General features: G+C 66.7%; 7 protein-coding genes across 7 annotated transcripts in view; 3 read left to right on the top strand and 4 right to left on the bottom strand.

The window, feature by feature from the left end:
• EMIHUDRAFT_451755 (hypothetical protein) overlaps window positions 1–1,451 on the top strand; it is a gene marked incomplete at its 3' end in the record, with an annotated part of 2,015 nt that extends 564 nt beyond the window's left edge. Inside the window, exons 3-6 of the mRNA XM_005767790.1 lie at window positions 14–152; window positions 303–393; window positions 492–1,194; window positions 1,275–1,451. Coding sequence (XP_005767847.1) covers window positions 14–152; window positions 303–393; window positions 492–1,194; window positions 1,275–1,449 — 1,108 coding nt within the window. The remainder of the gene's footprint in view (window positions 1–13; window positions 153–302; window positions 394–491; window positions 1,195–1,274) is intronic.
• A 251-nt stretch (window positions 1,452–1,702) lies between these two features.
• Window positions 1,703–2,637, top strand: EMIHUDRAFT_436828 (hypothetical protein). The gene is made up of 2 exons (XM_005767789.1): window positions 1,703–1,789; window positions 1,951–2,637. The coding sequence occupies exons 1-2, from the start codon at window positions 1,730–1,732 to the stop codon at window positions 2,464–2,466; spliced, it is 576 nt and encodes a 191-aa protein (XP_005767846.1). The 5' UTR covers window positions 1,703–1,729; the 3' UTR covers window positions 2,467–2,637.
• A 101-nt stretch (window positions 2,638–2,738) lies between these two features.
• On the bottom strand, window positions 2,739–5,420 carry EMIHUDRAFT_211623 (hypothetical protein; the record flags this gene model as incomplete). Its single annotated transcript, XM_005767788.1, has 4 exons — window positions 2,739–2,758; window positions 2,834–2,939; window positions 3,039–4,475; window positions 4,539–5,420. 4 exons carry the CDS (start codon window positions 5,418–5,420, stop codon window positions 2,739–2,741), a joined length of 2,445 nt encoding a protein of 814 aa, XP_005767845.1.
• Window positions 5,421–9,797: 4,377 nt separating this feature from the next.
• On the bottom strand, window positions 9,798–10,420 carry EMIHUDRAFT_211622 (hypothetical protein; the record flags this gene model as incomplete). Its single annotated transcript, XM_005767787.1, has 2 exons — window positions 9,798–10,185; window positions 10,395–10,420. Coding segments are annotated over 2 exons (414 nt in total), but the record flags the coding sequence as incomplete, so codon positions are not given.
• A 433-nt stretch (window positions 10,421–10,853) lies between these two features.
• Window positions 10,854–11,426, bottom strand: EMIHUDRAFT_60705 (hypothetical protein; the record flags this gene model as incomplete). The annotated part of the gene is made up of 1 exon (XM_005767786.1): window positions 10,854–11,426. A coding segment is annotated over one exon (573 nt), but the record flags the coding sequence as incomplete, so codon positions are not given.
• A 3,087-nt stretch (window positions 11,427–14,513) lies between these two features.
• Window positions 14,514–16,253, bottom strand: EMIHUDRAFT_211619 (hypothetical protein; the record flags this gene model as incomplete). The annotated part of the gene is made up of 3 exons (XM_005767785.1): window positions 14,514–14,879; window positions 15,035–15,513; window positions 15,602–16,253. 3 exons carry the CDS (start codon window positions 16,251–16,253, stop codon window positions 14,514–14,516), a joined length of 1,497 nt encoding a protein of 498 aa, XP_005767842.1.
• Window positions 16,254–20,232: 3,979 nt separating this feature from the next.
• On the top strand, window positions 20,233–21,906 carry EMIHUDRAFT_52796 (hypothetical protein; the record flags this gene model as incomplete). The annotated part of the gene is made up of 5 exons (XM_005767784.1): window positions 20,233–20,496; window positions 20,596–20,649; window positions 20,886–21,005; window positions 21,161–21,253; window positions 21,511–21,906. Coding segments are annotated over 5 exons (927 nt in total), but the record flags the coding sequence as incomplete, so codon positions are not given.
• Window positions 21,907–22,149: the final 243 nt, after the last annotated feature.

The following is a 22,149-nucleotide window of genomic DNA, read 5'->3' as shown; positions in this document are numbered from 1 at the left end:
TCTTGCTCCACAGGCTGGAGCTCACGTTTGTGAAGATCGACTCCTGGGACTACGAGAGCGCCTCGCTGTACCTCGACGGCCGGCAGGCGTGGACGCGGGAGTTCGGCCCGTGGGAGGGAGAGAACGCGTGCGGCCATCCGTCCTTCGACGAGGTGTGTGCTGCCCAGGCCTCCGCGGCGCAGCCTCCCGACGCGCCCGCGCCAGCCGACGGACTCCGTCCTGTGCATACCCACCCACCCCTCCCCGTCCCCCCCCCCCCCCGTGCGACCCGCGCGCATCCCACGCGTGTGCCTCTGTCGCAGGTTGCCGTTGAGATCGACGTGACGATCCCGCACGAGGAGCCCTCCCTCACCGTCCTGCTCAACACCACCCTCTCGCACGGAGCACGCAAAGGCGCCCACCCCCACCCCACCCCCACCCCACCCACCCACCCACACCTCCGACCCTGCTCCGAGCTGCCCGCCCTCTCGGGGGCACGACCCTCGGCTCAGGCGACGAGTCGTGGGGCATCAAGGATGTGCGGCTGAGCTTGCGGCACTTCTCCCCCCCCACGCCGCCGCCACCCTCACTGCCTCCCTTGCCGCCGCCGCCCTTGCCGCCGCCGCCGCCTCCGCCGCCCTCACCGCCCTCACCGCCGTTGCCGCCGCCGCCCTTGTCGCCGCCGCCTCCTCCTCCACCGCCCTCCCCCCCTCCGCCTTCCCCACCGCCTCCCTCACCACCGCCGCCCTCATTTCCGCCGTCGCTGCCGCCTGCGCCCCCAAACACGCCGCCGCCCTCGCCTCCGCCGCCGCCGCCGCCGCCGCTCTCCCCGCCGCACCCGCCAGTGCCGCCGCTTGCCCCTGGCCACTACATGGCCCTGGCGGTCGACGGCTGCCCCAAATCCACCGACCACACGAATCATCGCGCGATGTGCTTGCGTGCAGAGGAGGGGATGAACGCGCGCCACGCCGCGATCCAGTGCTGCCACTACGGAGGGGGCTGCGCGGGCTCCGTCTGCTACCCCCCCCCGGGGGCGTTGCACGGCACGCACGGCTCGCGCATGCCGGTGACGGACGTCCACAACCCGGGCGCTGCGACGCTGCGCCACGCGGCGCTCGAGTGCGGCACGCGCGGCGCGCGACTCTGCACCGCGCACGAGCTCTACATGGGGACCTGCTGCGGCGGCGGCTGCGGCTACGACTCGCTCTTTGCTTGGTCCCGCGCCATGCAGCCCCCTACTGCGCACGGGTGCTCTCCCCCCCCCATGACTTGCCGCGTTTCACTGCTCCTGATAGGTCTTCGACGTCCTGCACCGACCCGCCGCCCGCGCCGCCTCCCTTGCCCCCCCCGCCACCGCCTTCGCCGCATGCACCGCCGCCGCCCCGGCCACCGCCGCCGGCGCCACCCGCACCGCCTCCGCACAGACCGCCCGCGCCGCCGCTACCGCCTCCTGGCCCTCCCTCACCGCCGCCGCGGCCGCCACCGCCGTTCCCACACCCGCCGCCGCAACCGCCTGCATCGCCGCCGCCGGGCACTCTTGAGGACTACCTCACGGTGCGCAAGCCAGCGCCCGCGCTACGCTCCACGTGTCGCCGCGCCGCACTCACGTCTCGAGTCCCCCCCCCCCCCCTCCCCTCTTCCCTCCCCCGACACACACACACACACACACACACACACACACACACACACACACACACAGCATACCCAAACACACTCGCCGCAGGTGCTCGGCGTCGGCGGCGTCTTCCTGATGTCCGTGCTTGGCTACTCGTGCTTTTGCCTGCGCCAGGCCCACCCCCTGTCCCCCGCCGTACCCGCCCGAGCACGCGCCTCTTCCGCCTCCGCCCTCACCTCCGCCCTCTCCCTACCGCCCTCACCGCCGCCCTACCCTCCCGGCACGGCCCCAACCCCGCCCCCCCTCTCCCCCGCCGCACCCACCCGAGCACGCGCCTCTTCCGCCTCGTCGCTCAGTTTGACGTGGGCGTCTTTATGCGGATGCGGCTGCGAGACGAGAGCGACGACATGCGGGGCTCCACGCACGCGGAGAAGCTGCCGCCCGCTCGGTCGGCGCACTCTGCGCACGTGCGGCTCGACGAGGACGAGCCGGTGGAGCTGGTGGAGGAGCCGCCCGAGGAGCCGCCGAGGAAGCAACCTCAGGCGCCACCGCGGGCGAGGAAGCCTCCCGCCCCCTCGGTGCCCGAGCCCGCGGCTAGGTTCAACCCACGACAGCGGGCGGCGCGGGCGCCTCCCGCCCCCTCGGTGCCCGAGCCCGCGGCTAGGCTCAACCCACGACAGCGGGCGGCGCGGGCGCAGGCCCAGCAGGTGTCGCGATCGCATCACCTGCAGGCGGGCGTCGTGCTCGATGACGATAGGGATGAGGACCAAGACTGGGAGGACATGGCGACTGGCTCGACAACGCCGTCGCCGCCCTTCTCCCGATCGCCGGCGCGGGCCGAACGAGCGCACTCCCCGGTGTTCGAGTTTTAGCGGGCATTGTATCTCTGTGCCAGCGCGGGGAGGCCACTGTGGGGCGTGCGAGGGCGGCAACGCCGCAACGCGCCTCGGTGGGCTCTACCGGGTGACACATCTGACAGAGACATCGTGAGTGATGGAGAGCGCGCACTCACTTGGTGTATTGTGTATACGATTGGATGTTGGATGTGAAGCCTCTTTCCACCACACTTCACCTCGGCAAGCAGGGTCATGTGACTCATGTTGAGAGAAGATTGAACGAGAGATAACCAACGCCAACGCTGCGATTAATCATCTGTGAGCTCGACTACGTCTAGCTCGGCAGCCTTGCGGCTATGGGCTGCTACACCTAGTCCTGTTCCACCCCTCAGCAGGCCAAAACGATGCTGCATGCCGATCCAAGCCCCCTCGGCCTTCTCAACCTCGGGCGACTCTGCCGCGGGTGCGGCCGGCTCGACCCGTCTACCGCCTTTTCGCGCCAGGCAGCACTGGGCACAAGAAAGCAGCAAGGTTGTGAACGGCACTCTCTGCATTCCCCTGCTTTGCGGTTGTGCGCCCATGCCGCGCAAGACATGGCGCAAGCTGACCTTGCGGTGCTGCTGCGACGGGTACAGCGGCACGGCGAGCGTGTCGAAGAGCTTGTACGGTGGCTGCTGCAGCACCTGAGGTGTTTGCTGGAAAAATTGCCTGAAGGCAACGCCGCCGCTGGCAGGGTCCTGCTCGGCGACGGGAGCGATGGCGATCCGCCGGTCCATTGCCGTTTGCACGATGCGCGCGACGGTGCCGGACGGGTCAAGAAAGGTCTTCTCGTTCAGGTAAAGTAGCAATACGGCGCGCCCCTGGAGCGGTGCGGGTGCGTTGGCTTCCTTGAGCACCTCTGAAGCCTCGCGGATCACAACCACGTCCGGAGAGTCCGGTGCGGCCGTGGTCGAGCTATGCCCCTCCGCCGCTGCCGCCTTCACCTCCGTCGCCACGTCATGCGCGCCCTCGTTCTCGCGACATACCAGGATGGTGACGAGACCAGTAAACCCGTGCGATCCGATTTCGCCTGGCACCGTGACGCCCGACGCGAGCTCGTTGAGATGCAGCGAATAGTACGGACTTTGGCGCAGCATGCGCAGCGCAACCTCCTTGAGCGACTCGAGCTGAAAGTCGTGCACTCGCACCCACACGATCGGCTCCGCCTCTTCGAAGACGCGCGTGAGCACCTCGCCCGGCCCGCTGTAGGAAGGATAGGCAGGCGGGGCAACCTCGACGCAGCTATCGCGGCATTCGTCCCGCAGTGCCGCCAGCGAGGCGCCGCCCTTGGCCGTATCTGCCTCGTGCACGACAATAAATGGCCGGACCGAGGCGAGCGCCGCGTAGAGCTCGCGGCGGCAGTTCCAGCTCCGGAAGTAGCCAGAGCTCAGGAAGATTATGAAGGTTGCCGAGTCGGCGACCGACTCCTCGAGCTTTCCCACGTCGTCTAGATTGTCGACGTCGAGCCAGATCCTCACGCCGGGCAGCAGAAGCTGTAGTCGCCGCACGACGGTGTGCGTCTGGTCCTGGCCAGTTCCCCACGCGTGAGAGATGAAGGCGTGGAAGTGGCAAGCGGCAGGCAGCTCGAGGATTGGAGCGCGGCCGGTGGAGACGAGGCGGAGCGTCGGTACGCGGACGGCGGTGGCGGTCTTGAAGAAGACGATCAGCAGCGACGCGACGAGCATCGCGACGGTTAGGACGACGACAAACTCGCTCGCTCTGCGTCCGCTTTGGATGCCAACGAGTTGGTAGCACAGGTCGTTGTCGTCGCCGCAGAGCTGAATCACGGCGCCAAGACAGAAGCAGCACGTGAGAAGCAGATTGGCAACGCACGCAAGGTGGAGGTCGTCGGATCGCTTGAACGGGCGGGCGAGGGCGAGGGCGGCGAGAAAGAGGGCCGAGACGACAGTGGCGACAACGAGGCGAAGCAGCTTACTCGAGCCGTACTCCTGATCAATGAAAAGCACGAGCGAAGCCAAGAAGAGCTTACGCACGAGGTCAAACACCTAAATCGAGAGGCGTGTAAGGAGTCACGGGTGTCCGGCACGTTGGGCACAGCATGCCGCTACCTCCCAGAAGATGAAGTCCGCGTCGTAGTCGCGCCAGAGAAAACGGCAGGCGTTGGCGAGAGGGCTTATGCGTTGCGCTCGCACCGCGGGGCGAAGCGAGAGCAGCAGCACGAGGAAGGTGAGGGGAACGAGCACCGGCCAGAGCACAAAGAAGGACCAGAAGATGAGGTCAAGTTCACGGTACTTGTCGTCGTCGGCGCTGCACAGCACGTCGAGGTCGGCCATGAGGTAGGAGCGCCGCGTTTCATCAAGGACGTTGATACTGAATGACTCGCACTTGCGCGCCTTGAAGATGGAGCGAGAGACGGAGGGAAGCACGAGGTAGGCGACGAGGATGGCCCAGTAGAGCACGCGGCCCAGCGTTGCCCGACCGAGGTCGCTCCGGAGGTGACCGGCGCGATCCGACAAGAGCCATACCGCGACCGTGTGGGAAGCGAGAGCGATGGCGCCGAGCAGGATGACAAGGATCGGCCACAGGGCGCTCAGCAAAATCCGTGCACGCATCGAGCCAATGCACGAGTCTGGGTAGGTGAGGCCGAGCACATCGAGGCTGAATGCGTCGAGAATGTCGGTCCAGCGCGTAAGGCTCTCGTGGAGGCGCACGCCATACACGGGCCCGAGCGTCGCACCAATCTGGTAAAAGCTAAGGAGGACCTTGAGCTTGGGCTGAAAGCCAACGCTCAACTCGATGTACTTCAGGCGGTGCGCGGCGCGAGCCCCAAGGCGACCGCACGCGGCAATGCGGGTGAGCGCAAGATAGAAAAGGACGCCTGTCGCTGCAGCAGCAAATAAGACTCCGAAAAGAATGACCAACCGCACGCCCGCCGCCGGGCAGTCGACACAGCCTCGCTGCACATGATCAAAGTACTGCAACTCGCTCATGATGCACCACTCGCAGCGCGGGCCGGTGTGGCTCGCGTTGCACCCGTCCCCGTGGCGTGTCTCCACCCCCTCCACATTGGCCCAACTGCCGTCGAATAGGGGATCGCCAGAGCCATGCTCCTCCTCCCCAGAGCCCAAATCACCGGAGGCGCCAGAAGCGGCGAGGAGGCGGCGGGAGCGTTCCGCCACGGCAGTACCGCCCGAACCGCTGCAGTGAGCCGAAGCGACGCACTTGTGGAGCTCTGTGGTCAGCTTCGAGGCGCGCCAGAAGCCGGGCGGGACGCCTAGGGTCTCGAGGGTTGTGCCTGGCGCGCTGCAGTCGGCATGCGGTGGGCAGAGCTTGCAGTGCTTGGTCGGGAAGGCGAAGATGTCGACCGGATCTTCGCTCCCCAACAGATAGTAGTCGGCCTTGCAAACCGCGCAAGTGACGCTGCCACGCTCGGCACTGAGCGGGTGCGGACAGGGAATGCACTGCGATAGGCCCTTGCTCACCGAGTAGGTGCCCTCCCCGCACTCCTCGCAAGCGGTGCGCGAGGCTGCGTAGCGGCCAGCCGGACAAAGTTCACACGCGGACATGTTGGCCGACGAGGCGATGCTGCCGGGAGCGCATTCGGCTGGCTGCGCGGCGCCGCCGGCACAATAGCTGCCGGGCACGCAACCAGCACAGTCGTTCAGGCTCTCAAGCGTCGCGGATATGTTGGTGTTGTACGTGCCCGCCGGGCAGCTCGCCGGCAGCTGAGCGCTGCTCCCTTCTGGGCAGAAGAAGCCGGGCGAACAGGCGAGGCAGCTCGCAGCACCGGACGAGGGCTGGTATGTGCCGACGTCGCAAGGGGTACACACGCCCTTGCCCCGCTCTGCTGCGGTGCCCGGCGCGCACTCTGCCGGTGCCGCGCCGCCACCGGCGCAAGACGAGCCTGCCGGACATGCGAAGCAGTCGGGCTCGCCGCTCGTGTCTGTCATGTCGGCGTAGGTGCCTGGCGCACACGTGGCATCCAGCTCGCGTGAAGCGCCCTCGGGACAGAATCTGCCCGCCTGGCATCGTGTGCACGTCTCGCTGGCGGGCTGGTCCTGGTAGGAGCCAGCTGCACAGAGCTTGCACTTCTCGTTGCGGAGGCCGAACGCGACACTGCCAGCGTGGCACGGCACCGGCTCGACGCTGCCAGTGCTACATGCATGGCCCGCTGGGCAGTCTGTGCACTCGCTCGCGGCTGCGAGGCTCGAACGGCGGGAGTGAGTACCCGCCTCACACGGCAACGGCGCCGACGCGCCCTTGGCGCAGTAGTGTCCCTGCTCGCAGTCGTGGCACTCTGTGGCTCCTGTTGCGGCCTGGTACTTCCCAGCGGGGCAGTCCTCACACATGATTGATCCAAGCGCACCGCCAAACGTCCCAGCCCGGCAACTCGTGCACGTGTGTCTGCTACGTGCTCCTGTAGCCGCGCTGAATGTGCCACGTGGGCACTGCTGACAGGCTTCGGGCAAGCTCTTCCCGTCCTGCTCGTTGTAGGTCCCCGCTGGGCACGGCGTGAAGCCGCCGCCGCACCCTTCGGCATCATTGCAATATCCACCCGCTTCACACCTGTCGCATGACACGCGTCCGCGCTCCGGCTGGAATCGGCCGGGGGGGCACGGGCTGCACTCGGTTTGGCCCGTCGCACTTTGATATCGGCCGGCAGGACACTCGAGGGCTCGCACAGTACTTTGACTCGGGCAGAAGCTACCCGCGGGACAGGCAGTGCAGCCAATCGCGTTGAGCTGGTCGGAGAATGTGCCAGCAGGACAATCGTTGCAGCTGTCCGCGCCAGCACTCGACTGGCTGGACCCTGGAGAGCACGGGATGCACGATTCGGCACTTGCCGCGCCCGTCGCGGGCATGTAGTAGCCTAGTGCGCAGGGCGTCGGAACAGCCGAACCCTCCAGACAAAAGTGGCCGACCGGACACGGACCGCCACACGTGGGGTTGGTGTGGGAGGTGAGGGTCCCAACTGAGCCTGCCGCGCAGCGGTATCCACAGCCCTCAAAATCACCAGGAACGTCTCCAATCGTTGGCGACCAATTGCCAAGGTTGCACTCCCAGCTGATGGCCGCGGCAGAGAAAACGGTGCTGTTGCCCGCGTTGCCCTCAAAGCGCGCGTTACGAAGTGTTGACACCGCGTCAAAGGTGGGCCCAGACTCGTACGAGATTGCAGCACCGTCTGTGGCGGCGTTGTCGAGAAAGGCGGCGCCTTGGAGGTCAAAAGTGGCGTTGCGAACAAAGAGCCCACCTCCCGACGCCGAGGCGGTGGCCATGCACGCCGTGATGTTGGAATTGGCGAGGGAGAGGGTGCCCACCCGCAGGGAGAGCCCGCCGCCTCTCGCTCTCTGGTTTCCCGCGGTGCAACGCGCGATGGTGACGGATGTCAGCTCGATTGCAGGCGGGAACTGAAGGTAGAGGTGGGTGACTGGCCAAACGCGCAGCGCATTGTCGCCACCAACCGTAGCGAGGCGGGCGCTGTCGGGCGAGAAGGCGACTGAGGTGATATAGTTGCTGTGTGGGTTGAGTTTCTCCAGCAGGTGCGACGACAAGTCCCAGGAGTTCCACACACGCAACACTCTGAGGCCTCCGTCGACGCCGCCAGAGCTGACCGTGGCCAAACGTGTCCCGTCAGGCGAGAAGGTGACTGCGCTGATGCTGCTGCTGTGCGCATTCGGCCTCTCCAGCAGGGGCGTCAGGCCCGAGACGGCGTCCCATACACGCAGCGCAGAGTCGCCGCCGACAGTGGCCAAACGTGTCCCGTCAGGCGAGAAAGTAACTGCGCTGACGCCACCGAAGTAACTGCTGTGCGCATTCAGCCTCTCCAGCAGGGGCGGAGTTAGGCCCGAGACGGCGTCCCACACACGCAGCGCAGAGTCACCGCCGGCCGTTGCGATGCGTGTGCCATCAGGCGAGAAGAAGACCGAATTGATAGAGGTACTGTGTGCGCCGATCCTCTCCAGCAACGGCGACGTCAGGTCCGATGCGTCCCACACACGCACAACGCCGTCGCCGCCGATCGTTGCCAGGCGGCTGCCGTCGGGCGAGAAGTCGACCTGGAAGCTGCTGCTGCTGTGTGCGTTCGGCCTCTCCAACGTGGCTGACGACAAGTCCGAGGCGTCCCACACTCTCAGCGCGCCGTCGTCTCCCACTGTGGCAAGGCGCGCGCCGTCGGGTGAGTAGGCGACCCAAGAGATGTCTGAGCTGCCGTGCGCGAAAGACTTCTCCAGCAGGGGCGACAACGACAGGTCCGATGAGTCCCAAACCTGCAACCTTGAATAGGGGGTGCTGCCGACCGTGGCAATTCGGCTGCCGCCAGGGGAGAAAGCGACCGCAGAGATGGTGCCGGTCCAGTCTTGCTGCTTCTCTAGCACTTGCGACGGCACGTCCAACGCTGCGTCCCACACGCGTAGCGCACAATCGGCGCCGATGGTGACAATGCGGGTGCTGTCGGGCGAGAAAGCTGCCGAGGCCGATCCGCCATTGGTTTGAGTGGATCCGCCGTAGGCGTGAGTTCTCTCCAGCAAGGGCGACGACAGGTCAGAGGAGCTCCACACTCGCAGCGCCTGGTCCTCGCCGGAGGTGACGATGCGGATGCCGTCAGGCGAGAATGCGACCGAATAGATGGTGTTGCTATGTGCGTTCTGCTTGTTCAGTAGGGGGCTCAGGTCTGAGGAGTGACATACTCGCAGGGATAAGTCGGAGGAGACCGTGGCGATGCGTGCACTGTCGGGAGACCAAGCGACGGAGTTAATGACATCGCTGTGTGCGGCGGTGCTCTCGACGAGGGGCGACGTCAGGTCCGAAGCGGCATTCCACACGCGCAGCGACCCGAACGCCATCGTATCGAACGATGCCGTCGCGAGGCGAGTGCCGTCGGGAGAGAAGGCGGCTGAGGTGACGGCCCTGTAGTTGTCGTGTGCGTTGAGCCTCTCTAGCAGAGGCGACGTCAGGTCCGAAGCGACGTCCCACACACGCAACGCCCAATCGTTGCCGACCGTGGCGATGCGGCTGCCATCGGGCGAGTAGGCCACCGAGTAGATGTAACTGCTGTGAGCGTTGAGCCTCTCCAGAGGTGTCGACAGGTCCGAAGCGGCGTCCCACAGGCGTAGCGCCCCGTCTACGCCGCCCGTGGCTATGCGGGTGCCATCGGGCGAGAAAGTGACCGAGTAAATGCTGCCGCTGTGTGCGTTAACTTTCTCCAGCAGCGGCGTCGACAGGTCCGAGGCGGCGTCCCACACGCGCAGCGCAGAGTCGCCGCCGACCGTGGCGAGGCGGGTGGCGTCGGGTGAGAACGCAACATACACACGCGCGCAGCTCGAGGCTCCTCCCGTTTGGGGGATATGCGCATCGATCCTTTCAAGCACCAGATCAATCGCGATCTCGTTTGATGCGTCGATGGCGCCACCGTACGCGGTACCGTCGAGCGACACCACACTCGAGTCCTCGATCGAGGACTCAGTCACGAGCAACGACCCGCCGTGGCGCACCTTGACCGCCCCGCCACTCGCCTGCTTGCCACCATCGACAAGGTGCACGTGATCGAGCTCCAGCGTGCCGCCAAAGGCGACATCAAAGTGTCGAGAGCAGCCACTGGCGTTGAGAGATGCGCCGACGCCCGTGCTTCGCAGCGTCACGTGTGCGAGATGCACGCGCAGCTGCGAGCAGGCGGTCCAGGTGAAGAGAGACCCCTCTGGCAGCTCAACGACGAGGGCACCAGGCTTGCCGGATTGGCTGTTGATGAGGTTGCGGAGGCTGGTGAAGTCATTGGCGGCGAAGGTTGGCGGCGGTGCTGACGGTGGCGATGGTGGCAGTGAGGGCGGCGGCAACGGTGGCAGAGAGGGCGGGTGTTGCGGCGGAGACGGCGGTTGTTGCGGCGGCGGCAGAGACGGCGTTTGTAGCGGTGGTGCCGGAGACGGCGGAGGCGCCGGCGGAGAAAGCAAAATGCAGGCGAGTAGTGTCACAGTCGCCATTGCTCGGTGGGGCACATTTTTGGGTGCCACCGCCCCGCGCCGGGAAACGGCGCTAACATGTCCGGCGGGCATTTTCCTTTACCGGTACAATTGTATCTCTCTTTCACGGATTGCGGAAGGGGGCGTGGCAAGAGGGCGCAGAGGCGGCCCAAGTCTCGTCGAGCAGTCTCTCCCGCCTGCGCACCACCCAGTAACGAGGTTCGCGGGGCGAGAGTGACGCACGCTCTTCCCGCCCGACCTCGCACAAGCACCAGACCTCAACGATGTCTACTGCTTGACATCCACAACCATTCGCTTGTCGAGTGCCAGCCGCACCTCCAGCGTCGCCGCCGTCGCCTCCGCAGCCGCAATGATCTTGGCTGGCCCTCGCCGCATCATGCACTTTGCCCGTGTCGTCGGCCACTCACTGGTGGTCGCGACAGCGAGGAGCATCGCGTGCAGGTCGCACACGCAAGGGTGTACCGCTGCATCGCTGTAGCCCGTGTGGTGCGCGAGCTCATTTGTCCAAGGTTCCTCGCAGTGCGTCAACACGCGCGCGAGGCAAACGGCGGCGGCGGCGATTGTCGAGGGCAGAGCCGAGAGCATCTTGTACTCTCCCAGCGTGAGCTCGGCGAGGTAGCCCGAGATGTGCCCCGCGTCGCTGCGCGGCGCAACGCCGGCGACCTTGCAGAACTGGCTCAGGAAGACGAGAGAGGAGGGCGTGGTCAGCTTGAACTCGAGCGACGTGAGCATGAACCGCTCAGTCACGCGTATCTGTTTGGCCGAGAACTCGCCGCGCGTAAGCCGGGCGAACTCGCTGCAGCAGGGCTCGTACTCCACCTCCTCGTACTTTGCCGCGATCATGAGGGCTGCGACGCCGACCAGCTGCAGTTGTGGGTGAAGCACCCGCTTCCGCTCGAGGAAACGGTCGATCAGGTTCACCGTCAGGTGGAGCGTTTCGTCTTCGAACTTGTAAGCGTAGCACGCGTGCACGAGCCAGTCAACCAGGAGGAAGCGCATCTTTGCCGTGATGTTGGGCTGTCGTGCCAGGTAAGCTGTGTCAGCAACGCGGTTGACGCCTTCTGTTTCTCTGTAGTGGCGGTGGATCTCCTCGAGGTACGGCACGAGCGAGTCGTTCACGTCGGCGGCACGGGCCTTGCTCGGAGCTGGCGCCGCGTCGTGAGCCGCGGCGAGGGCTGTCTGGAGGGTGCAACCCTGGACTGCGGCCGCGCTGTGCCGAGAGTGGCGTGCGCCCGCGTTGAGGGTGTTGGGCTGCAGCACACCCAAGCGCTCCAACGCCGCAGGGTCGCGGCGAGCGGGAGGCGTCGCCAGCAGGGCCGGCGGTGGCTCGCGGCTGACGGTTCGAAGGGTGCAGAAGATGCTGTGGCCGCGATTTCCCGCGAACCTCAGCGCGATGCCCTCCTTCCCGTGCCGCATCCGAATCGGGCCTGTCACCTCGCCGACCTCGCCGTGCATCACGAGGGCTTCGCTCGGGCCGATGTAGTAGAGATGGCTGCCGAGACGAAGGTCGCCAGGCAGCGGCGGCGGTGGCACTCGGCTCAGCTCGGTGACCAGGACGTTGACGGCACGTTGGTTGCCGGAAAAGGCGACGGCGAGCCTCTTGCCCTGGCACTGACTGACCACCTCGCCTCGCGCGCCGTGGACGACGCTGTCGCCGTCGTGGAAGGTGTAGGTTTCGCCGAGGAAGCTGACCCAGCAACCAACGTCGAGCTCCATATCGACGCGCAGCGCGCCAGGCGCCGCAGCCTTGCCCGCAGATCGGCCCGCAGGAGTGCGCTTCTTAGCTCCCGATGTGTGAGATCTGTGATCTGTGAGCGTCCGCCCGCAGGCGCATTTTGTATACCGAGGCGGTGCCCGGTGCCGAGCCTGTCGGACCTTAAGACAGCATTGTAGATCCCTGGGCGAGGGTGGTGGAGAGGGCGGTCCGTCGGCGCCAAACCACCTCCCCCCGAGGTGGGCAGGTTCCACGCGTTCCCGGACCGTCCCGTTGGAGGTAGGCCGCTCGTCTAGCCAATCAGCCTTAAGCGAGCGGTCTGGCCGTTGGAATGGCCGAGAAAGGGAGGACGACTGTCTCTGACGGCGAACCTCAGTTACGAGCCGGCCTCCCCTCGAGACGCGAGGCCAGTGCACTTGGGGCCGAGCCCCAGCGTACACCGTCCCACGCGCCTCACGCGGCCTCTGGCTGGAACGGGATCGCAAGCGAGTCCCCCCCAGGCCGGCGCGCGTCTTCCGGGAGAGGAGCGGGAGCGAGGGACCTCCTTAGTAAGCCGGCATGCAGGCGCATGCACGGCCGTTCAGAAACTTTCCCAGCCGTTGGAATGGCTGCGCTCCCGCCCCTCACGCCGGGTGGACAAGCGGGGGGGAGGTCAATGACCTGCCTAGTAAGCCGACATGCCAGGCATGCCGACCTTTCGGAGCCCCCCCTCGTAGACGTGTGCCGCTGGGATCATTCCAGTACGCCCGAGGGCGACGGTCCCCCGGTAGTAGACGTTGGCGCCGAAGAGGGAGGAGTCGCCGAAGGACGGGTAGTCGTCGGTCATGCGGGGGAAGGAGGAGTCGGCGAGCAGCAGGGAGGAGAAATGCCTGAGAGGGTGGGGAGGGAGGCGTGAGGCGCGAGGTGAGGGGGCGCGGGGCGCAGGGCGTGCGTGGGACGCGAGGCGTGAGGTGCAGGGCGTTGGGCGGGAGGGCGCGGGGCGCTCGAGGTTGGGGCAGGGTGTGTTTTGTGTGTGTATGTGTGTGTGTATGTGTGTGTGTGTGTGGGTGTGTGTTTGTTTGTGCGAGGGCAGGGCAGGGCAGGGCAGGGCGGCGGCGAGCGGCGAGCGGCGTCGGCGAGATCGGCGACGAAGAGAGGCGATGGTGACGTACACGGCGGCAGTGTCACGGCAGCAGCGCCGGTGGCGGCCCCGCGCAGCGGCGGCGGCGCCCTGAGTGAGGCAGGCTGCCCTGCACAGCCTGCTGGGAACGCTCCCGACGAGCGGCGAGCCATGCGGGCCCGCCGCGGGCGACGCGGGCGGCGAGCCGACACGCGTGTCGCAGGCGTAGACAGCACTGGCGAAGCGAGGCGGCCGGCGCCGGCCCCGGAGGCGGCTGCAGTAAGAGCAGCGAGGCAGAAGTCACTGTCCAAGGCGTACTGAGCAGGCTGCCATCGAGCAGCGCGCCATGCGGGCCTGCCGCCGGCGACGAGATTGGAGAGCCGACAGGCATCGAAGAGGTAGGTACTGAGGAGGGCCATCGCGCCCGAGGCGGTCCGCGCCGGCCCTGCAGGCCGTCTCAGAGAGCCTGGCGAGGCTGTACAGAATGCCAAGAGCATACTGAGCAGGCTGCCGTCGAGCGACGAGCCATGCTGGCTCGTCGCAGGCGATGAGGTCGAGGAGCCGATCGGAGCGTCGCAGAGGCTGCCGACCACTGCCGTTCGCCCTCGGGCCCAGGGGTGGAAGGCAAGCTTCCTGGCGTTTCTGGCGAGCGTCCAGACGTCGCAGAGCATCCGGCAGGCGCGCAGCGACCCAAATTTTTGCTCACCGCACGGCCGTGCGAGCCGTCGGTCGGTGGTGATGGTCGCCGTCGGCGCGCGCCGCCCAACGCGGCGGCGGTGGGCGTCATGTGGCGGGCGTCGGAATGAGCATTGTGCGCCGAATTTCGGACGTCTCCTCGCAGCCTTGCCCGCAGATCGGCCCGCAGAGTGCGCTTCTTAGCTCCCACCCGGCCCTGGATGTGTGTCATGACTCATGTGAGGCTAGAGACTAGTGTAGTATAACAGGAAGCACATGGGTAAAGTGGGTTGAGGCGGGCTAGTACTGTACTGACTGCACTCCAAGTGCTCCCGGACAGACCCAGGGGCTTCTCCCACCCCTCGCTTGTCGTGTCCGTTATATTTATTATAGACCCAGGGGGCGGCAGGGTCCAGAGGGACACGCGCCGCCGCTGCGAGCCCGGCTGGGAGAGCCGCCGCTCCACGACCCCGCAGAGCCGCTGTGAGCCGCCGCGCCACAACCCAACCCACACCGCCTCCGCGATGCGGCTTAGACGCGACGAATACCACCTTTGCTCCCCCAAGAGACGCTGCAGGCGCCCGGGCCCTTGCTCTCTCGGGCCGCCGTGGCGCGGATCTCCTCACGCCTGGGCGGCGTTGCGCAGGTACGCCTCAATCTTGTCCGGGTCCTTGACGCCGTCCGTCTCGATGCCGCTGGAGACGTCGACGCACCACGGCCCGACCTGCCGCACCGCCGCGCCCACGTTGTCCGGCGTCAGCCCTCCGGCGAGGATGAAGGGCGTCCGCCGCTGCACCTCCTCGCCAATCGACCAGTCAAACGTCTTGCCCGTGCCGCCGCCCTTGGAGTCGAGGAGGACGGCGGCGGCGAGCCCGCCCTGGATCTGGGAGCAGACCTGCTCGGCGGTGAGCGCCGGGCCCATGTGCACCACTCGGACCGCCGGCCGCGCCAGCTCCGCCGCCACCGCCCACCCTTCGTTGCCGTGCAGCTGGACGAGGTCAAGCCCGGCGGCCTGAGGGGCGGGGGCGGTGGGAGTGGCTCGCGGACAGAGGCTCGGGCGGGGGCGAGGGCGAAGGAGGCGGAGGGAGGGGCGACCACCTCGGCGGCGGCGTTCATCTCGTCCGCGCTCGCGTCGACAAACACCCCCACGACCAGCGGGCCCGCCTGCGCGCAGGCGCGCCGCAGCAGGCCGCTCCAGCCCTGCAGCCACTGCCTGGTCTCGCGCGCCTCGTCCGCGCCCTGGTCCGGCGCCGGCGCGGCGCGCTGCGGGAAGCGGGGCAGCGCCCACCCCTTCGGCCGCGGCCGCGCCTCGCGCACCGCCGCCACGATGGCCGCCGCCTCGCCGACGCTCACCTGCCGCTTGGACGGCGCGAGAATCACGCCGATGAGGTCGGCGCCGGCCTTGGCGGCGGCGGCGGCGGTCTCGGCGTCGCGCACGCCGCAGACCTTGCAGAGCGCGCGCGGCGGCGGCAGGCCGAGCAGCTCCCGCGCCAGCCCCGCCGGCGAGTCGGCGCGCATCAGAGACTCGCCAACGAGGACGCCGCACGCGCCGACGTCAGCGAGGGCGGTGACGTCGGAGCGAGTCGCAACGCCGGAGAGGGCAAGGAGGCGCACGCTCGAGCCTGCGGGGCGGGCGGACGACCCGCGCGTGAGGCGGCCGGCGCACCTCTCGCTCGCTCTCTCTTCCGCCGGCCGCGCGGCTCTTCTCACCGCTCGGCACGAGCGCAGCGCAGCGGGAGGTGGTCGTCATGTCCACCTCGAAGGTGTGGAGGTTGCGGTTGTTGACGCCGATCACCCGCGCGCCCGCGTCGAGCGCCACCCGCATCTCGCCCTCGTTGGCCGCCTCGACCAGGGGCTCCATGCCGAGGCTGCGAGAGAAGGCCATGAGCGACGACAGCTCTGCGGCCGAGAGCGCGGCGACGATGAGGAGCGCGGTGTCGGCGCCGTGCGCGCGCGCCTCGAGCAGCTGGTACTCGTCGACGATGAAGTCCTTGCGCAGCACGCACACCTCCTCGCCCAGCCCGCCCGCGACGAGCGCCGCGCGCACGCGAGCGAGGTCGTCGAGCGAGCCCTTGAACCACGACGGCTCGGTGAGCACAGAGATGGTGCAGGCGCCAGCGAGCGCGTAGGTGAGGCCCTGCTGCGCCGCGTCGGTGTGCGGCGCGATGTCGCCCTTGCTCGGGCTCGCGCGCTTCATCTCTGCAAGCAGCGCCATCGGGCCGCTCTTGCTGAGCACAGCCGCAAAGTCGTTCGGCGGAGCCGCCGCGGCGACGCGGGCGCGCAGCGCCTCGGCGGCCACCCGCGTCTTGGCCTCGGCGACGTCGAGCCGCCGCTGCTTGACGATCATCTCTAGCTTGCTCATTGCTTGCGACGCGAGGCAACCACTCCGTCGGCCCCGTAGGCGCGGTTAGTGGTAGCGGTAGGGGACCCGCGGGTGTGAAGCGGTAGCGGTAATCCGGCCCGCGGGCGGCGGAGGTAGCGGTAACAGGGACGGCCAGCAGCCCTCGGCTGGCTGTCCGTTCCTAGTAGCCCCGACGGTTACAGACGGCCGGCGAGCCTTCGGCCCCCGTGAGCGTCGGCCTCTTGCCGTCAGCGCTTCGCTCGCTCCGCTCGCTGCTGGACCCTACCGTCCGCGGTGCGTGAGCAAATGCCGAGCGGCCGCGGGTCGCCGTCGGGCGGGTCGCAACGTCACGACGGCCGCAGCCGCAGCCGCAGCCGCAGCCGTGATTCGCGGTATGATCGGCGGGGTGATCGGCGCGATGATGGGCGCGATGAGGGACGCGGCGGCCGACGCGGCGGGCGATACGACGACCGGCGGCAGCGCAGCCGCAGCTCATCGCGTGGCCGGCGCAGCGACCGGCACAACGACCGGCAGCATCACAGCCGCAGCTCCAGCCAAGAGCGTCGCCGGCGGCGGCATCGGCGCAACCGGAGCCGGAGCCGGAGCCTGAGCCCCGCGAGGCGTGGCTACGAGCGAGAAGAAGGCGCAGTTGATGATCCACCTCGTGCCGGGTAAGGCAATGACCTCGGCCCGGTTTTGTGGGAAGCCTGGGGTCGCTGCGCCCGAGTTGCACAATTCCGGGAGCATCCCGCCCGTGCGTTGCTTGATTCCCGAGCGGCACAATGGCGGCACGTGGACGCTCAGATCGCTCACGGCGTTCGCAGTCAGCAAGCTCGCGTTGACGACCGGCTTCTCCTCCGACGGCACGCGAATCATGTGTGCGAAGGGTGTGCACTGCGTTCGGGCAAGGCGGCTCAAGAGGAGCGACGGCTACTCGCTTGGCATGCCGTCGCTGCGACTCAATCCTGTGTGCAATCGAACTCGAAGAGACGGGCGAGAACGACGGGCACGAGAGCAAGCCTCTCCCAATATTGCGCCTGGCTGACGAGACGCTCCTCCGGCTGCGGGGACTGCAGCAGGAAGCCACTGATCAGACCGCCGAGGCGCAGCTCGCACGTGAGGCGGAGCAGCTGCGACGGGTTGAGGAGGAGCGCGCTGTGCGGCGCGGCGCAGAGGCGGCACGTGCAGCCGACACGTCGAGCACGGGTCGCAAGCGCACGATTTCGGGCTATCAGGCTGAGTTGCAAGCGCAGCGCAGCCGCCGCGGCTAAGTCTCAGACTCGATCTCGGACCGCAGATCGCTTTCTTTTACTCTCCGGGTTGATTGTTTTCTCTTTTAAAGGGCCTTCGAGGCTTCATACACCAGTTATCCGTCATGCACTCTGCTTTTTTATTCTTTTTCTTTTTTCGGCCCAGGAATATTCTATTTTTTCCTCGCAAACGTGAAGTCGACTAGGCCGGCTGCAGCTATAAGTGACTGAGTGAGTGGGGTCTAGCGGTAGCGGTAAACAGCGGGCGGCCTCTGGCGGTAGCGGTAAAGGCGCAGCGAGGTGTGAACGGTAGCGGTAGTCCTGAATCGCTCTACCGCGCCTACGGGGCCGAACTCCGCACCAATGCGCGACAGCCACAACCGATATCTGGGTTTTGCTCCACACGACGGATGGGCTGTTTACATAGCCGCAGCCACTCCCTGCTCGGTGTGAACAGAGTTCGTACACTGCTCCGCAACTCGAGATCCCTCGAGAGTTCACGCGGAGTCGGCTGGGGCTATACCAGACAGACGGATGGGCGTGTCGCAAGCTGCCCTTTTCAGTGTCGCATGTATGTTACTTCCTGTCGTCTGTGGTGTTGTTGTGCCCTTGTTTGTGTCCTTGGCACCGTGGGTGCTGGGGGGGCGACAGGGAGGATGTGGCCCTGAGTTATGTATGTGTACGCCAACTCAGGCAGGGTGTGTGGCAGGCAGCCAGCTGGCTGTGTGTGTGTGTGACTGGTGAGCCTGTTTGTGTCTGTGTGTCGCTCGTGCGTGCCGTCATCATCTGTCCAGCGTCCACCCATACCGCGTTGGTGTCCAGTCCGAGCCTGGCTGTTCTTCACCTTCCTACATACATACATCAGTGTCGTGTCTTGTGGTTCTGTTCCTGTCGCTCCTTGTGTGTGACCGTCACCGCCCGTCCTGCTGTGTTTCGCCTTCGACACATACTCGAGCACATACTCCCAGAGAGGTAGGTAGGTGGAGCTTGTTTGGGAGAGAGAGAGAGAGAGAGTTGCTTGCGTGGTTGGCCCAAAAGGGCCCTGCAATTTGCAGGTCGCCATTTTCCGCGGCAGGCCCTGGGGATAGGTACTGAGGGAGGGTGTAGAGGATGTAGAGTGTAGAGCGCTGTGTAGAGCTGAAGATATGTAGAGCGCTCCCTGGAGCGCTGTAGAGCTATACATCCGCCGCGGGCCGATCTGAGTCCGATGTAGAGCGATGTAGAGCGCGATTTTGCTGTAGAGTTGGTTGTAGAGGCTCTACAGCCAAACCGCCGGGAAGGCAGTGACTCAAAGAGGTCGAGCCGCGCTTAATGGGGTGTCTCCGAGCTTGCTGGAGCTCTGATGGACGGCCCTGACTATCCCTGACACACAGAGAGTCACTCTGACGGCACACAACACCCTATAACTGCGTCATGACCAGCCTGCCATGTGTCGCCGGTGCCGCATTCATCGCTGTGCTTCTTTAGCAGGCGGTGGACTGTCGGCTGCGAGGACGGTCGCATTTGCGCGAGGCGAGGCGAGCATTGCTGCGCGTTGCATGCGCCATGACTCGCGCCAGCGCGCGTGCGGGAGCTCCTGGCTGAGCGTTGAGTCCAGGCGAGTCCGAGGCGCCGGCCAGTCGCAGCCGTGAGGCATGCCATAGCAGCAGAGGCACCTGCCACCCATTGGGCGGGCAGACAGAAGGCCAGCGCAGCACTGGCAAGTGCAACGCGCCTCATGTCGGAGAGGGACCGTGCCTCGTTCGCCGCTTATGTGTGTCTTGAGCACTTGAGCACTGGATAGGGTCGATTCCGCATGTTACGGGACCCCTCGATCGTCTCGTCCTCCCTCTCTGGTGTGTTCATTGGGGGGGGGTCATAACAAACACGGTACAGGATCGAGGTGCACGCTGCTGAGGCAGTGTCGTCCCCCCTCTCCCCGACGGCGATGTGGCGGTGACGTGTGACCGATCGAGCTACAAGAGGAACTTGTTCAGCAGGATCCGAGTTACCGGTGCACTACCTCGATGGCCTGCCGATTCTTCGCTGCAACCTTCATGAGCTGCAGCACGCTTTGCGGCGGCGCGGCGGGAGGAGCCGTCGTACGACTTGAGGCAAACCTCGCGGCGCGAGATCGAGTCCTGCGCGTAGAAGACCGCCGGTTTAACGACGGAGTGGAGCGTCTCGGCGAGCTCCTCCTCCTCCCACCCGTCGCTGCGCGCCGCCGCTCGACCGAGCGGCATGATGCCCTCCGTGTCGTGCGCCTACGGCCGTCGGGTGGGAGGTGCTTTATCTAAGGGCGTAGACCTTACTTTATCATGAGGCGGTGCCTGATCGGGTCATCTCGGATGGTCAGGCCAGTCTCGCGGGACTGATTGTGTCGCGCAGCAGCGTTCCGCGCACCGCAAAGATGCCCCCGCCCAGAGTCTTTATTCGTGGTTTTCTTTTTCTGACTACGTTGTCAAAAAAGAAATTTCCGACAAAACTCAAGGTGTACCTGTGTTAGTGCCAGTGCGCGCCAGTCCCTTCCCAGTGGTGGTGCAAAAAAGAAATCTGCGGTCCGGCGTCGACTGACACCGCTCCGCTCTGGCAAGCATTGAGCTGAGGACTTCATGAACAAGCAGCCCGCCGCTCGAAGACACTCTGCCCGCATCGCATCGCGCGTCCCTGCGCCTGCTCCCGGGCCTGCCGCCGCTGCCGCCGCCGCTGCGGCGGCAAAGCGCAGCCAGCTTCCGCCCGCCGCGAGCTCGCGCTCAAAGAGCTTGCTGCATCGGCTGCTCGACCGGCAAATTGACGCGCGAGCCATCCGCTCCTTTGAGAAGCGCAGCGTGCAGCAGCGCTTCTCGAATTTCAACGAGCGGGTCAAGTGCGACCTCTTTGCGCCCCCGAGCGGGAGTGAGCAGACGCCGCACGGCGTCGAGCACCTGCGCGAGCGGCGGACTTGCGTGCTCGAGCTCGTCGTGGCGGGCGGCCTCATCTTTGGGCTCGCCGACTCGGGCATCTGCTGCGGCTTTGACATGGACAGTGGCCGGCGAGTCGTGACGCTGAACGCATCGTCGCAAGAGGCGCGGGCGGGGCAGCGGCGTACCGCGCCTCGGCCTGCCCGCCCACACGCGCGGACGTCGGTCGCGTAGGTGATCCGCTCCTTGTTTCACAACAAGTCGAACAGCACGCTCATCATCGTCTCTGTCTGGGCGGCCGACGAGTACTCCTCGCTCCGCTGCCGCGCCTGCTCCCTGGAGGACCTCGCCTCGGGCAGCGCGGCGCGCCGCCCCTCGCACCACCTCCGCCCCCCTCTCCACCCTCCACACCGCGGGCCGACGCCGACCCGACGCTCCTCCGCCCCGCCTCCTCCGCCCTGCCTCCGGCACCCTCCCCCCCCCCCCCCCCTTCTCCCTCCACCTCCACCTCCTCCCGCCGCTAGCCGCAGGGTCGGTCCGACAAGCTCTTCGAGTCCGAGTCGCTCAAACACCCAGGCTTCGTCGAGTTCGACGACGTCAACCAGAAGGTGCTCACCTTTTGCTCCCTCCGCGCGAGATACAAGGTGAGCCCAGCCCAGCCCCGCCCCGCCCGCCCTCCGCCTCACCGCGCATCGCGCCGCGGCGGCCCTTCGTGCCGCCGCCGCGAGCCCGTCTTGCATCGCCGCCCTGGCTCCGTCGCCGCCCTGGCTCCACCGCCGCCCTCGCTGCGCCGCCGCAGGTCTGGTCCATGCTCGACCCGAAGCGAGTGATGTTCGACCTAGCGGACCGGGACATCGAGGAGATCAAAATCTCGCCGGGCATCATGCTGCTGGTGCTCAAGCGCGGCGGGGGCGACCTCGGCGCCCACCAGCCCCTGCGCATCCTCTCCATCGAGACGGGGGAGGCGCGACCGCCCTAGCGCCCAGATTGCACTCGCGCACCCCCTCTCCCCCCCCGGCGCCCGCTCCTTTGACCACGCCTCGGCACCTCGCTTACGGGCTCCCGACCCCTCCCCCCGCGCGAACCCATCGCCCCCGCCCCCACACCGCCCGCAGGTGCTGCGAGACTTCAAACAGCTGGTGAAGCGAGGTGTCAAGATCGTCGTCATCGAGCAGTTCAACCAAAAGCTGCTGCTGCAGCAGGCGCACGCGAGCCTCTGCGCGCCGCCCGACCCGCGGGACACGTCCACGACACGTCCCGCGACACGCGCCGCAGGAGGGGGAGCCGCTGCTCATCATCGACCTGCTGTCGAACGAGACCGTCACCGTGCCGCAGGAGCGCTTCCAGACGCCGTTCGCCTTCATCTTTTTGTACGAGCACCAGTGCTTCCTCTCCTTTCGCGACTCTGAGGTGCTGCTCTGGAACTTCCGTGGCGAGAAGGTGACGACGTTCGCGGACCACAAGCTGTGGTTCCCCGCCGCGGTGCACGACCACACCTCCATCATCTTCATCACGCAGACGCAGGACGTCATCATCTCCCTCTGCAACAACGGCCTGCTGCCAAACGGGATACACGACGTCAAGATCCACGTCTCTCACATCTCGACCGGCGCGCTCCACCGCGCCGCTCGGCGCGGGTGGGAGCGGAGGGCAGAGCTGTGGGCCCCTCCTCTGTAGGCGAGTGCCTCGCCAAGGTGAACTGGCACGACCGCAATAACCAGTGCGTCACCGCGATCAGCTACAACGAGGTGCGCGGCGAGCTGGTGGTCGGCGACGAGATCGGCTGCA

The sequence above is a fragment of the Emiliania huxleyi genome (assembly GCF_000372725.1).
Source record: "Emiliania huxleyi CCMP1516 unplaced genomic scaffold EMIHUscaffold_48, whole genome shotgun sequence".
NCBI lineage: Eukaryota > Haptophyta > Isochrysidales > Noelaerhabdaceae > Emiliania > Emiliania huxleyi.
This window is presented reverse-complemented; position numbering and strand designations above follow the sequence as displayed.

Coding starts and splice junctions, on each gene's coding strand:
- EMIHUDRAFT_436828 (XM_005767789.1), top strand. CDS start 1,730: ATGTCCGTGCTTGGCTACTCGTGCTTTTGCCTGCGCCAGGCCCACCCC. Junction 1,790..1,950: donor CCCACCCCCTGTCCCCCGCC/GTACCCGCCCGA, acceptor CTCGTCGCTCAG/TTTGACGTGGGCGTCTTTAT.